At 40.8% G+C, this 14,581-nt stretch overlaps 1 protein-coding gene across 1 annotated transcript in view; it reads right to left on the reverse strand.

Annotated features, from left to right (window-relative positions):
- The window catches only part of FAM171B (family with sequence similarity 171 member B), a 64,922-nt gene extending 55,209 nt beyond the window's left edge, over positions 1-9,713 (reverse strand). Inside the window, exon 1 of the mRNA XM_045830434.1 lies at positions 9,372-9,713. Coding sequence (XP_045686390.1) covers positions 9,372-9,591 — 220 coding nt within the window. The 5' untranslated portion in view covers positions 9,592-9,713. The remainder of the gene's footprint in view (positions 1-9,371) is intronic.
- Positions 9,714-14,581: the final 4,868 nt, after the last annotated feature.

The following is a 14,581-nucleotide window of genomic DNA, read 5'->3' on the forward strand; positions in this document are numbered from 1 at the left end:
GTCCTTATATACAGGACTCATACATAGGATAATGGTCACACTAAGACTTGGATTTGTCAAGGATGCCTAAATATTTTCTACCTCCAGGTCTGTGCCCCATGCTGGTCTCTGAAGCTACAGCTTTCCAAGTCTCAACACATGCTATTATTTATCTTTGGAACATCAGAGTGTATTGAAATACAAATTTCTCCACTGGGATTTTCAAATGAAAGAAAAAAATGCTGCAAGATAAAGCTAGTTCTCAAAACAAAGAAATCTTTCACTCTGTTATTTGCTCTTCCAGTGTAATCAGTTATTAATGAAACCAGGGGAGGTATAGATCAAAAGGGTGAGGAAAATATGGGTTCGCTGAGTTCAGAGGTGATATTAATTCCGAAAGCCTGGAACAGCACTGGTGATGAAAATAACAAGTTCAAAGGCAGATTTAAGTTGCTGTAGTCTGAAATTACTATTTTGACCCCAAAACTGTTTAAAGGCCAAAGATTAAGACTTGTTTCAGCAGGTATGGGATGGCTTAGGTTTTTATACATGCCTTCTTTGGAAATTAATAACAACCAGGGCAGGCCCTTATCTGCTAAGATCGACTGAGGTTTCTGATCAGACCTAGGGGGATTAGCTGACTCACAAAGTCATGAGAGCCCCGTTAAGGTTATTAACTTAATCTCAGTAACCCTACCCTTCAGTGGAACAAGGAGCCAAGATGCAGAGTTTCTGGATCGACTGCCAAAAATTTCTGAACAGAGGGTTTTCTCAGGTATTAGGTATCCCTCCAGTGTGTTATATAATGAAAACTGGATACAAACCAACTCAAAGTCATGTGATTTATCAAAAGATATTGATTGTGCACTGAGGGCCACTCTACAAACAGAATGAAAAAGCCAAAGGATGAAAGAATTGGCCAAGGTGCCCACTATGCAATCAGTTCTTTTAAGAGTGCTTTCTGGCAGGATGGTTACATTACTGCCACACTTACTCATTTTACCCATCACACATGCACCATAACAGAAACACTTCACATGTTAAAACACAAAAACATCATTTGAGTTTGAATACTTTTGGTGTTATTGAGTTCACTTACAAAAGCCTAATTAACCAAAGCAGATTTTATTAACTGTTTGGGCTGGCTGGGGGGGGGGGGGGACAGGTGGCAGGGGGGTGGTCAAGAATTCCTTTGAAACTGCTACAGATGCTCTGAACACTAGATAATTGCAGGTTGTATAACTAATTTCAGGTGCTCATGAACCCCCTACACCCTCCCACTGGCTTCCTAGAATCTCTGCTGTATCCGGGCTAAGGGAGGACGAGTCCCTTACTCATACAGGAGGGGAAACAGATTTCCCACTTGTGAGTACTTTCCTCCCCCGTGAACGTCCTTGACCCCCTCTGACACTTGCCACAGCAAGTCATCCTAACTCTCCTTTTCTAAGAGCCTCCCAAGTCTTCACCTCCTACATTTACTAGTAAGCTTCAGTGATTCACAAGAATATTTCCCTATTAGAAATACTATGATACAGAAGCAAAGTTTAAAAATACCTTCTTTTAACTCTTCTGACAGGTAAACTTGAGTCAGTAAGTATGAAAAGCTTCAATTACAGAAAAGCTCATTCATCATAGTTAAATTTGCTATGAAGAAAATCATCAGTGTCCTTAACTAACAGTTCTATCAGACTTTGAAACTGCCTGGTGGTACCACACTGCTTTTATGGTGCGCGTGTGTCATACGCTCTTCAGACAGTGCCGGAGCAAAGCACTTAGGAAAAGGTCATCTCTACCTCATTCTAGTTCCAAGAAGAGTCCGTGGTTCCAAAACAGCTTATTCTATTCTATGTTGTGAAAACTTTTGTTTTTTAATTGTGACATATTTTAATTTATGGCATTGCTCATCATAAATAGCATTAGATGAGATTAGTTGTTTAATACATTATTATAAACTATTTTTATTACATATGATTATGAATGAGAGTTAAACTCAGATTAATAGAAAAGAAACACTGAAATCCTGGGGAAGTATTAAATAATAGCTTTTCTGTGAAAAGTCCAGCTAATAGCACAACTATATTATAAACTAGACTTTGGGAAGTACTTATTTTATGAAAATAAGTTATTTCCCTTTATATGCAAATATCTGGAATACATCAATTATTTAAATATAAGTATATTTTTTTAACTTCAGGTATACAAACTGAATTATCATAATCCATGTTTCATGAGACATTCTTATTGATCCATGCATGGTTCATTTTACTTAATAAAACAGGTAAACAAATTCTACTATACTGATTATTCCTGGTGACATTTTTCCCTTATACAAAAGTGCAACCTCCCTCTGTTTGATTTTTACACTAAATGGACTGGCAGCTTAATTTCTACTTTATCCAAAAACACAGGGGAACAAGCAAGAGTGGAATCAGTATCAAAATACAGTCACAGAACCCATGACTTTGAAGCTGCTGCTTAACTCCTGTTTACAGTTAACCCAACAAGACAAATGCAAGTCATCCACTCGACCGTCCTGTTTCTGTGTGTCACATTCCTTGTACAAAAGAAAGCCAAGGAATAAGTCAGTAGGAATAAAACTACGGGCACTGGTCTTATTTTATTTCAAGAAGGCCAAAGGACATGGACTTCCATAACATCCCTGGAGCACTTAGCCCAGAGATAAGCCAGGGGCTCACAGCATAAGCCCTGGGTTGAGGCTGGACATTTCTCCCAGCTTGTCCCAGTCACCTAAAGCCCAACTAGCATTTACATCCGCAAATGCAAACTGCTATTGGCTTAGTTATCTAACGGCTCTAAATTTCAACAAAACTAACAAGTGCATTAAAACTATATAGTTTATAAAAATATTTCTATACTAAGCAAACACAAAAATAAAGGACAATAACTGATAATACTGGCAAATGTTTAATTTTTAGTTATTCCCTAAATTGTTATGATATAGAAACATACTTGAGGAAAAACACATCAAATAGCGACTTAGATCTCCCTTACATATAAATGAAATTAATTTTAAGTCTTAATTTCTACACAAGACATAGAACCTCCTGGAAGGTTTAACAAGCATCATCAACTTGAGGTTTCAGACTTGTAATACATCACTGAAGCATTTTACAGTCTCAGTTCACTAGGTCATCGAGGTGGATTTGACATGTTAGTAGCGATTACCATTTCCTTGACACCGTGAACCCTGCACGAAACGGCACTCGGAATCACTCCCTCATTTCAGGCCCAGTCCACTGGCCTTGATGCTCACAGGCACCACCACCCTGTATTTAAGAACACTGCCTAGTCCTGATGGCACACAGTCATAAAAGGAAAAGAACTTATGCACAGAATCTGATATGTTTTGTACATAAAGACTGTGCTCACACAAAAGGCCAACTAAAGACACATCCCCAAACAGAATCTTCAAAGCAAACAGAAGCTATTTTCTTAAGCTTATGTTGTATTTCATTACGACACATAGCTTTTTCATAGTTTTAGAATTTTCCAAGTAAATACACCGAAGCACACTTTTTACCAATAACAGATAGAAAATATTATATCCATTTCCTAGCTAAAGCAATTTGGACAAAAGGAGATTTTAAAACACATTACACTAAGCCAAGTGAATGAATGACCACAATATTGCAGCTAACCTAGTCAGGCAGAACATTGAAAGACAATCAAGTTCAATATTTGTACACTTTGGGGGAAGAGTTTTGTTTCAGAAAAACATTTGGTAGTTTCTGTTCAGTCACATTAAGAACATGGAGAAACTACCACTAAAACAAACTGGACTGAAATTCAACACAATGGCATGTGTTTTTCAACATGTAATCGACACAAAGAAATAGCTCCCTTCGGTTATTAAAATCCTGGAAAGAAATCAAAATTACCCCATCTGGGAATATGGCCTTTAAAGCATGTGTACTTTAGATAAAACAATCGATTTCTAATTCCACTTTTCCTGATTTTCAAATTCCTTGACCAAAACGAAACAAAACAAAAACAAACAAATGCTCTCATGGATGGGAGAACTCAATCAGGTTTGTTTAAATCAAGTTATTTGAATTCAATTAAAAATATGCAGTGATAATCTACATCAAATTTCATTATTTTTAAATTCAATTTCACTAAGTGAGGTAGGTTTCACCTATATAGTATAGGAAAAATAATTTTTTAACCTCAAATGTGTACCAGTTGGCCCAGCAATTCCACTTCAAAAAGCAACTCCAATTGCACTCAGGAACACATGGCCACATGAAGATCTGTACAAGAACAGAGCAGCTCCATTTACAATACCTAAACCTGGAAGCAACCCAAATATCCATCAACAGAAGTGATACACTAAACAGCAGTAATTCATATAATGAACTATTACTCAGCAGTAGAAAGGACTAAACTACTACACACACAACAACCTATGGAAATTAGACTGAGCTACAGAAGGTAGACAAAAAATAGTACATGCTATATGATTTCATTTCATAAAGTAGAAAATTCAAATTAATCTATTATGAAAATATCAGATAGTTGTCTCTAGGTAAGAGGCAAGAATTGCCTGGGAAGAGGACATGAGGGAACTTTCTAAGAGGATGTAAAAGTTCTGTGTCTTGATAGGGGTGATGCTTACATGTTTATATCCATTTGTCAAAACAGTACAGTGAAGGTGTGCACATTTCAATGTATTTTTTCCTCAAAGAAAAAAACCTGCAGAGTGGAAACGAGTGGAGGAGTGGATAAAAAAAATTACAGCAGAATTTAATCTGTGTTAAAGCTGAGTGATGGGTATGGCTTTTAAAATACTATTTTATTTCCTTTCTATATATTTGACATTTTCTAAAATGAAAAGTTTAAAAATATATATCGGTGAAATGCACAATCAACAATTTTTATACCATAAAAAATATACCTCTCTAAAACTTTCTCTGTCTGCAGAGGGCATTTACTGAAATCCACGGAGACCTCTTTGTGCCTGTGCTTCACAAGGAGAATTTGAAATGTAGCTCATTATTTCTCCTGTGCCCTTTGCTCCCCACCCCCACATGCCTCCCATCTAATGGGCCATCAGAGTGAATATGATCTGCTTGTCTCAGCTACCACCAGCTCCCAAATTAATTCTTCCCTGGACCCTCAAATATTTATTTCTAACAAATACTGTTACCAATAGAGAATTTAGAGCTACTGCATATGCTTGAGAAAACACATGATTTCATAAATTTCAACCTTATCTTTATTCTCACTACTCTCTAAAAATGGTGTGTTATAAGTTAATGAGAAAATAAGAATTTACTGCTTTTAGATCCAGGTTTTAAATCTCATAATCAAAAATAAAATAAGATCTCATATTCAATTTTTTAACTTCATGTTCTTATTTCTCAGCAGTCAGAGAGACATAAGTTCTCAGTATAATAAAATCCAGAGACGACTAACCATGGTCAACGGTTGTTTTCTCTACTATAGACTGATATGCTCAGCATATAACAGTAACTGCAGGTCTTATTAGTTTTCCAGATTTTGCCTGAGGAAAGTCCTTTAGTTTTTCACATAACATGTCCAAAGAATCAGAAACACCATGCAGAGGCAAAGAATAAACTCCAGCACAATCACAGCTATTTAAAGATATGTTAACACCCTCCTGGGTCATAAGAGGATTAGAAGTACACATGGGTACAGAAGCTTCTTGAGAGAACCTAGTAATAGGACTCAGGTATTGGTATCAACCAGTTCTTGACAGTCGGCATAAGATAAACACTCAAATTAGCCAATATTAAAAATCCAAAATGTATATATTTTATAACCTCTACTTACAAATATTTCTACCTAACATTTTTTATTTTGTATATATCCCCTGCTAAGTTCCAGTGAAGAATTTCACAAGATGTTACCTCAAAGATTCAGTGAAAATTATTTTTGTTTGTATGTTCATTCATTCATTCATTCATTCATTCAACAAACCTCTGCTTGCCTATGCATACCAGTACTCTTCTAGGTATTAGAAACACATACTAGCCCTGGCTGGTGTAGCTCAGTGGACTGAGCGTGGGCCTGCGAAGCAAAGGGTCGATTCCCAGTCAGGGCACATGCCTGAGTTGTGGGCCAGGTCCCCAGTGTGGGGCACACAGGAGGCAACCACACATTGATGTTTCATGTCCTCTTTCTCCTTCCCTTCCCCTCTCTAAAAATAAATAAATAAAATCTTCAAAAAGAAAAAAAGAAACACATAATAACAGAATATAATAATAACTGAATATAACAGTGAACAAAACTATGCTTACATTCTAGTAAGGGGAGACAGGCTTCCAAGAAGGGCCGAGGACTGAGGACCCTGAGTGCCATGGGGGAGAATCATTATGAAAGGGCACACAGATGACTAACTTCACATAGCTGGTCAGGAAAGCCTTCCTTGTTATAGTGACACCTGAGCAAACCTGAAGGCTGTAAAGTTCCAGGATTCAAGGCAGAGAAAATGGCCAGTGCAAAGGCCCCATGCCAGAGACCACTTGCAAAGGCAGAAAAGTGGAGCCAGTGTGGCTACCACACACTGAGGGAGGGAGGGAGGGAGGGAGGGAGGGAGGGAGGGAGAAGCTGTGGGGGATGGGAAGGGAAGGGGTAGGCAGGGGATATGGGCATCTAGTGTGAGAAAGATGAAAGCCACTATAGGACTGTGAGCAGAAATGATCCAAATGTTTTAAAAAGATCATTCTGTGTGAGAAGAATAGACAGTAGAGGAACAAAGGCTAACGCAGGAAGACCAGTTCAATTTAGAGATCACAGTGCCCTCAGAGGAATATTTTCACTTCGTTTGTAGGTCTTGTTTCATTATACCATTTGGTACTCCAGTAATTAAAATAGCAATCAGCTGAGTGTTCTCTTGTTTGCCACTGGCTTGGGAGCTAGAGTTTTTGAGAGAAAGCAAAAGTCATTATACATTACTTTTCAGGCTCTAGGTTGATCTTTTGGATTGTGGTTCCTTTATCCAATGTAATCTAATAGGTAAATAGAACAAAAACTGCTAGTTTCCCAAACATTCACCATTTCCAAAATATTCCCTCATAAATAAATATTTTAATGTGCACACTATTTATAAAAGATTTCATATTATTAGTTATTCAAAACCCTCATCACACATATCTATACTGTAGTAGTCAAAACCACTTAACATTCCTGAAACATAAATCAAAATAAAAATATAATGCAAACCATAAAATCCATCAACATTCTTTGGCTTCTCTCCTGGTTAATTAATGAAATCCCTGTCATAATGAAGACAGGCTCTCAGTCACTCTCCTACCAGTAATCTCCTGAAGTTTGGCAAATACTAAAGCAGCTTTGCCCCAACCATGCTGTTAGCACTTTCAGTTCTAAAATCCTGGGTAGATGGGCACAGCCACTGTGGAAAGCAGTATGGAGTTTCCTCAGAAAAATAAAAATGAAACTGTCATATGACCCTGCAATTCCACTTCTGGGAATATATCCAAAGAAAACTGAAACACTAATTTGAAAGAATATATGAATCCATATGTTCATTACAGAGTTACCTACAATAGCCAAGACTTGGAAACAGTCCAAGTGCCCATCAGTAGATGAGTGGATAAAAAAAGCTGTGGTACATGTACACCATGGAATGCTACTTGGCCATAAAGAGGAAGGAAATCTTACCCTTTGCAACAGCATGGATGGACCTGGAGGTTATTGGACTAAGTCAAATAGACCAGTCAGAGAAAGACAAGTACCATATGATTTCATTTATTTGTGGAATCTAATGAGCAAAATAAATTAACAAGCAAATAGAAATAGGCCCACAGGTACAGAAAACAGACTGACAACTGTCAGAGGAAGGGGGTTTGGGGGTGCTGGGTGAAAAGGAAGGAATAATGCAAAAAAAAATCCTGATAGACACAAACCACAATTTGGTGACTACCTGAGGGAAAGTGGGTGTGGGAGGGATGAGGCTAAAGGGGGGATAAATGGTGATGGAAGGAGGCTTGACTTAGGCTGCTCAACACACAATATACTGAAGATGTATATTATAGAACTGCACACCTGAAAACTATATAGTTTTATTAACCAATGTCACCCCAATAATTAGGTTAAAAAATAAATTTTAAAAAAACCACGTAGGTAGGAAAACCACCACACACTACATATTTTTAGGGACTTGGAAACACACTTGAATGGTAATTTAAGAAGGTGTCAGAAACACATGCTTTCCTGCACACTTTGGTGATTTCATTCTTCGCTCAGAGCATGATAATAAATTAAATCATCCTGGCTGTATCATGAATCACAGCTGGCATGCCTGAATATTGCTCTTTGATGATGACCAAGCAGTGTAAAATATGATGCTGATTCCACTCTTTAAAATCTCATTTTCAGCATCCTGTATGCTACTAGTCAGAATTTTAAAATAAAAACAAATGTTACAGTTCACTTTGGTTTTGCAAAAACCTCAGTTAATTTACTAAGAAAATGATGGCTTTTTTGCTCCCCAAATACCAGGCAGTGAGGGAAGGAACTGGGGTGGGGGTGGAGAGAGGCTTTTTAAATGGATAATCCAGCTATTTGCTTAGCGTGGGGATTTAATGTGGTAGAATGAAGCAGGAACTGAGGGACCTTTACAACCACCTATACTATAGCCTATTTCCTCACCCTCACTGAGCAGTGTCAAGAATTTGCCTCATTAAGTTCCACTAACAAGTAAGGAGATTCCCCTCTCTGGGGGCAGGCTTTGCTGTACTAACATTACTACAGACTTCATCTTATCTGCCCCCCTCTCCCATTACAAACTTCCATTTCATTTTGGCTTTTTACATCTTACACTGAAGGCATTCTTGCAAACTGCCTTAAACCCTTTCCGGGATAAGAAGAGAGAGAAATAAATCAAGATCTATTCTCCACGTCTAAATTTAAATATAGCAGACAGGCGGAGCGAGATGGTGAAAAGGGATATGTGGGTGTTTATTACAAAATTTTTCAGTCTCTAGGAGAAAAAAAGGGTAAGAACAGAATATTAAAGGGGTTTGAGAGCCGTGAGTGATTGTGTGTGCGTGTGTGTGTGCGTGTGTGTGGTGTGTGCGTACAGTCAGGGCAGAGGGAGGAATTAAGAAGAGAGGGAGAAAAAGAGATCAATGGACGCAGTCGCTCACCCCCACCCCTGTTCGCCCCCTCCCCACCCCACTGCAGAGCTCTTTGCTTCCCAGAAAGCTCTTCAGCCACTAGGCAGATTCTCGAAACCGAGGCAGAGCCCTAGTCCTGGGCAGGGAGATTGGGATGGGTAGGGAGAGGCAATGGGAAGCTATCCGGTCCGGAGGGGGCGAGGTAGCCGGAGACGCCAGAGGAGCTCTCCCGCCGAGATGGAAAGGCAGGGCCGGGCTGCCGGGACCCACCTGGAACAGAGACGGTGGAGGATGCCCCAGGCACCTCTGGCCTCTCCTCCTCCGTCTCCTCCCGCTGCCGTTGCTGCTGCTGCTGCTGCTGTTGGATGAGGCTGAGATCCGAGCGGCTGAGCTCAGCCCTGGCAGCGGCGTGGACCAGCCGCGCCTTCAGCAGCACAGCTGCCAGGCCAAGGAGCAGGGTGCACGGGACGCGCCGGCTGAGCCTCGCCATGGCCGAGAGCCAGAGGGCCGCGGCGGCATATTGCGGGGCTCCCGGCGGCGACAGGCGCCAGGGTTGCGGGCTGCGGCAGCGCCCGCCCGCTCGCTCCCCCTCGCGTTGTCTGCCTCGCACACCCGCACCCGCAGGAGAAGGCTAGGAGGCGGAGGGGAAGCAGGGGAAGGAGGAGGGGGAGTTAGCATCCTCGCGCACGTGATCCGTGGGGCGGAGCGGGCGAGTCCAGAACCTTGGGCCCCTTTCCGCTGTCACCTGCGGCCCCTCTGCTCTGGGGAGGGGACGCTCTCCGTGCGGTGCTGGGGCGCTGTGCGGGGGGCAGGGAGGGTGGGAAGGGGCCTCCGAGGGTAAAAGAGAAAGGAGAACTTTTCTGGAGGCTGTTAGGCCATCATGTCCTCCAGCCCTTACTGAGCCCGAGAAATTTTGCAGAAAATGGAATAAAATTACCCCCACCTCATGCCAAAGAAGAGGAATATGTTGTACATTGATTTCCCTCCTACAAGTCTTAACGCCGCAACAGCGGATAGAAAAGCCAGGGTCTTTTAACCGTAGGCTTTACTGCCTCTCAGCCACTACTGATTAGAAAGTAAACTAGCTCTCCAAATTTTTACTCAAGTTCCAATTTTTGCTCAAATGGGACTTTTTCTATATAAAATATTCTTAATTACATTTTGTCTAATTGTAGCTGACACTTTTCATTTGTTCGAAAAGTATTTTACTAAATGAGTACTAGGTGCTTACCACGTGCCAGCATTTGGTCAGGTGTTTGGAATAAGCAAGGTACAACCCTTGTATTCTAGGAGCTTACTACCAGTTAGGGCAGTGGAACATGAAAGCAAACTGCAACCCAGTGCGGTGGTTGCCGCTGGAGAAATACTACAATGTGCAGAGATAGCAACGAATTGGAAGAAATTGGCTATGTGGTATACGGAATTGAAATACTGTGGGATGTAGGGTTTAAAAAAGAATGCGCTCCACACAAAGACGGGAGTAAGCAGGTCTACTAAGAAGGGCTGTGTGTGCATGTGTGTGGTCTGCATGCATGCAAAGCCCAGAGGGGCTTAGGAAACAGCGAGCAATGATTGTGACAGAGTGGCTGTTTTCTATTGAAAAAGGAGAGTGGAGGTCAGGTCATTAAAAAAAATAATAGCAAACACTTTTGTAGCAATTACTGCATGCCAGGCCCCATTCAAGCACTTTATATATGTTAACTCTTGTAATAATCTTGGGTGCTATGTAAGGAAATTGAAATTTACACTGCAAGTGATTATGAGGTAGTGAAAGAAATTAATCAGGGAAGGGAATTGCTACTAGTATGCATTTTAGAAGGATCACTTTCCTATCAGTACAGAGGATAGATTATAGAAGAATACTTTGGAAAAGGTCAGTTTAGAGGTGTTTGTAAAAACCCATGAGGAGATGCCAAAGGCTTGTGAGACTGGGAAGGAGAAGAAAGAAGAGGGAAGTTCAGTATTTAGGGCTAGAATCAACAGAGATCTTTGATTGTTTGGGCTGGGAAGAGAGGAAAAAGATGGATATGTCTGGTATGACACCCAAATTGCCAGATTGAGATCCTGAGTGGCTGTTTATGACATTATCAAGATTAAGTGGTAATACAGACTGCAGAATAAGTGATAAACCACACCTTGTTCATTTGTAATCTCTGCATTTAGAGCACCCATGTGACCGTATTGCATAATGGCATTGTGATCTGATTGTGACATCACAGCATCATTTACATAGTTGATTCAGTTGATTTGACTGAAGGGACAGGCCTTTCTATCCTCACCATTCTTGTGTTCCTCATGATGTTTCCACCTTGCTGGAAAAGAACCAGCTTCCCAATAGTAGGAAATTATTCTTTATCAAGGATATGGAAACAGTGCTTATATAACCATAAAGTAAAATAATAATAATAATAGTAGTAATAATAATAATCGGCTTTTTAGGTACATTAGTTCATTGTATCCTCAGAGCAATCACAGAAATTGCTTCATTATCTTAATTAGCAAATAGAGACCCTGAAGATCAGCGAGGCTACTGATTCACCCAAGGATACACTACTTATGTGTAATTTTACCCTTCTACCCAATTTGAAAGTTTCACAATAGCTTGTATTGCTTTTTAAAAGTGATTTTTATACCCAGTAAACTATGCGGGCAGAGTTATTTGGAAAACATGAAGAGTGAGGCCCTCACACTGAGCCCGGCCCAGGCCCCGTCAGGGCTGTGCCTCACCTGTTCGAGCAGGAGTGTGGGGGTGGGGGGGGTGGGGGAGGCTGAATGCAGAAAGCCTTCATTAGTCCCATCAAACTGCTTTTGTTTCATTTTCTTCCAATTTACCCCTATTGCTGGCGAGAAGAAAGGAAAAAAATGGAAATGGTTCCAGAAACCTGACTGGCAGATCAAGAGGAGAGGAATGCCGCCAGGATTTCTGTCATCCTGCTGCACGGTGGCCAAGTCGTCGCTAATGTGGCCTTCTGGAGGCAAGCCACTGATTCTATGGCCCCCAGAAGAGGGTGGACAGAAAATCCTTCAATATCATGGACTGTTGAAAGAGAATTTTGTCAGTTGAGATGGATTTTAGGTGGTTTTTAAATGCTCCATTGCTCATATAGCTTATGCCTAATTTCTGTGCAACAGACAAAAGCCATATTATCTGATGAAATCAGGCCCAGTAACAGGTGAATCAAAAAAGTTGGTAAGAGACATAAAAGTCAATATATCTTAAATATTTTCCAACACCCTTAGCTTTGATTATATGCCCCCTTTAAGAGCTTGCATGACATCTCCTAGTTCCCCTTAGTACTCCATTTAAAATGGGTATTTACTTGCCTATATCCTCACTAGTGTAGGTTCCCCAAGGGCCAGAGCCATCACGTTCACAGCTGTGTCCCCAGCTCCTCCTACATCTAACACTGTTTAATGGGTTGGTGAAATCAGTAAGTCAACTTTAAGAGGAAGAACTGCTGGTTCCGGAGGAGGCCCCTGTAGGAGGGCCCTGGAATCAGTGTTCTGGTGTCCACCATTCACACCACTCACAGCCAAGTGACTTATCTAAGATTCTAGAACTCAGTTTTTTAAAAGATTTTACTTATTTTTAGTGAGGAAGGGAGAAAGAATGAGCCCCCTACTGGGGACCTGCCTGCCCCAGGCATATGCCCTGACGGGGAATCAAACCAGCAACCCTTCAGTTCACGGGCCAGTGCTCAATCCACTGAGCCATACCAGCCGGGGCTCCAGGCCTGTTTTTTCAACTGGATAGTGGGAGAAACTGAAGCACCGAAAGGAGGTAACAAAATGAAATAATGTGTAATACTTAAGAGTTCCTTGCTATGGAAACTGTTTGGTAAATGTCAGCTGGACTTTCTTTTGGTAATGTTATACATGATTATTGTTTTACTTACATATATTTTATAATGTATATAAAATTTCATGTCAGGTGGAATCTATTCTCATTCTTCTTAGTAATTATGCTCTATAAAGTCACTGTGCACACTAAATTAGCGAATGCTGAGCTGTTCCTCCCAGGAAGAATAGTTAGGTTCCTCTGGTCACATTTTCACCAACCCTTCAATACATAACCTTGCTGTATATGTGTTTCTGTTTAAAGACACCTTATTTATTATATGTTCTTGGTTCACTAACACTGAGCTCACAGCCAACAGCACTGCAACAGCTCATGCCTGAAAGCTTATCCAGCACATGTTTTTTCTAGAAGGCACACGACTGCCTTCCTTAGGAACACTAGACAGCACTTCAGCACTACAAAATTTGGGGTAATTTTAACAACAAAATCACCAATGGAAAGTACAAAACTGGAAAAGAACTGTCATTAAATAGACCATAAGAAGGACACTTGCATCTACAGTGACAGCTGAAAGGAAGAGCTTCACCTTGTTTGAACTCAGCTGGGGATGTGCATGTCGGCAGCGCAAATTTTTCACTGCTCTGCACATTTCGGGAATAACTGTGAAAGTACTGATTTGGGGGTTTCAAATATATTTTAGCAAATAGGCAAATTCAGAAATATGGAATCAGGAGTAATGAGGATCAACTTCATGTATGTGTGTATATACGTGTGTGTGATGATATATGGTAAGAAAAATTGGATACAATCTTTTGGTATAGGTAGGAAAGATTGGATAAAATAATATAGGGAAGCCAAATAATTCTGGGGAAAAATATAAATGTTATCAAAAAGTAAGAAAGAATCCACCCTTGCAGTTTCAGCACCAGACCCACCCCAGTGCCAGGCTGGCTCCACACTCCCCCCACCCCCAAAGGCCCCAGGCTAGCACCTTTGGGCCCAGTTGTCAGGGCAACCCCCGTGGTCCCAAACTTCGGGCCTGCCCCTGAGCAGAAACCACCCCTCTGGCTTTAGGCTCCTGGCCCTCCCCAGCACCAGACCAGCACCCACAGATCCAGACTCCAGGGAACCCAGGGTCAAGGACTGCTTCCATGGACTCAGGGTCCAGGCCATCCCCCACCATCAACACTGGCAAATCAATCAATGGGATATACCACATTAACAAAATAAATGATAAAAATCATATGAACAGCTCAAGAAATGTTGAAAAAACATTTGACAAAATTCAACATCCTTTAATGATTAAAAAAAAACACCTCTCAACAAGTTAGGTATGAAAGAGATGTATCTCAACAGAATAAAGGCCAAATATGGCAAATGCACAACATCGTACTCAATGGTGAAAGCTGAAAGCATTTCTTCTAAGATCAGAAACAAGACAACGATGCCCACTCCCACCACCTCCCTTAAATATAGTACTGGAGTCCCAGTCAAAGCAATTAGGAAAGAGAGAGAGGAGGAGGAGGAAGGGGGCAAGGAGGTGGCGAGAGAAAGACGGAGAGGGAAGAACAGGATGGGGAAGGGTGTCGAAATCCAAAAGAAAGAAGTATTACAAAATTGTTTGTATTGTAGATGACATGATCTTACATATAAAAAATCTTAAATGATTCCACCAAAACTG

Source organism: Phyllostomus hastatus, unplaced genomic scaffold (genome assembly GCF_019186645.2).
Source record: "Phyllostomus hastatus isolate PE091 unplaced genomic scaffold, TTU_PhHast_1.1 phas_contig_1, whole genome shotgun sequence".
Taxonomy (NCBI): Eukaryota; Metazoa; Chordata; class Mammalia; order Chiroptera; family Phyllostomidae; genus Phyllostomus; species Phyllostomus hastatus.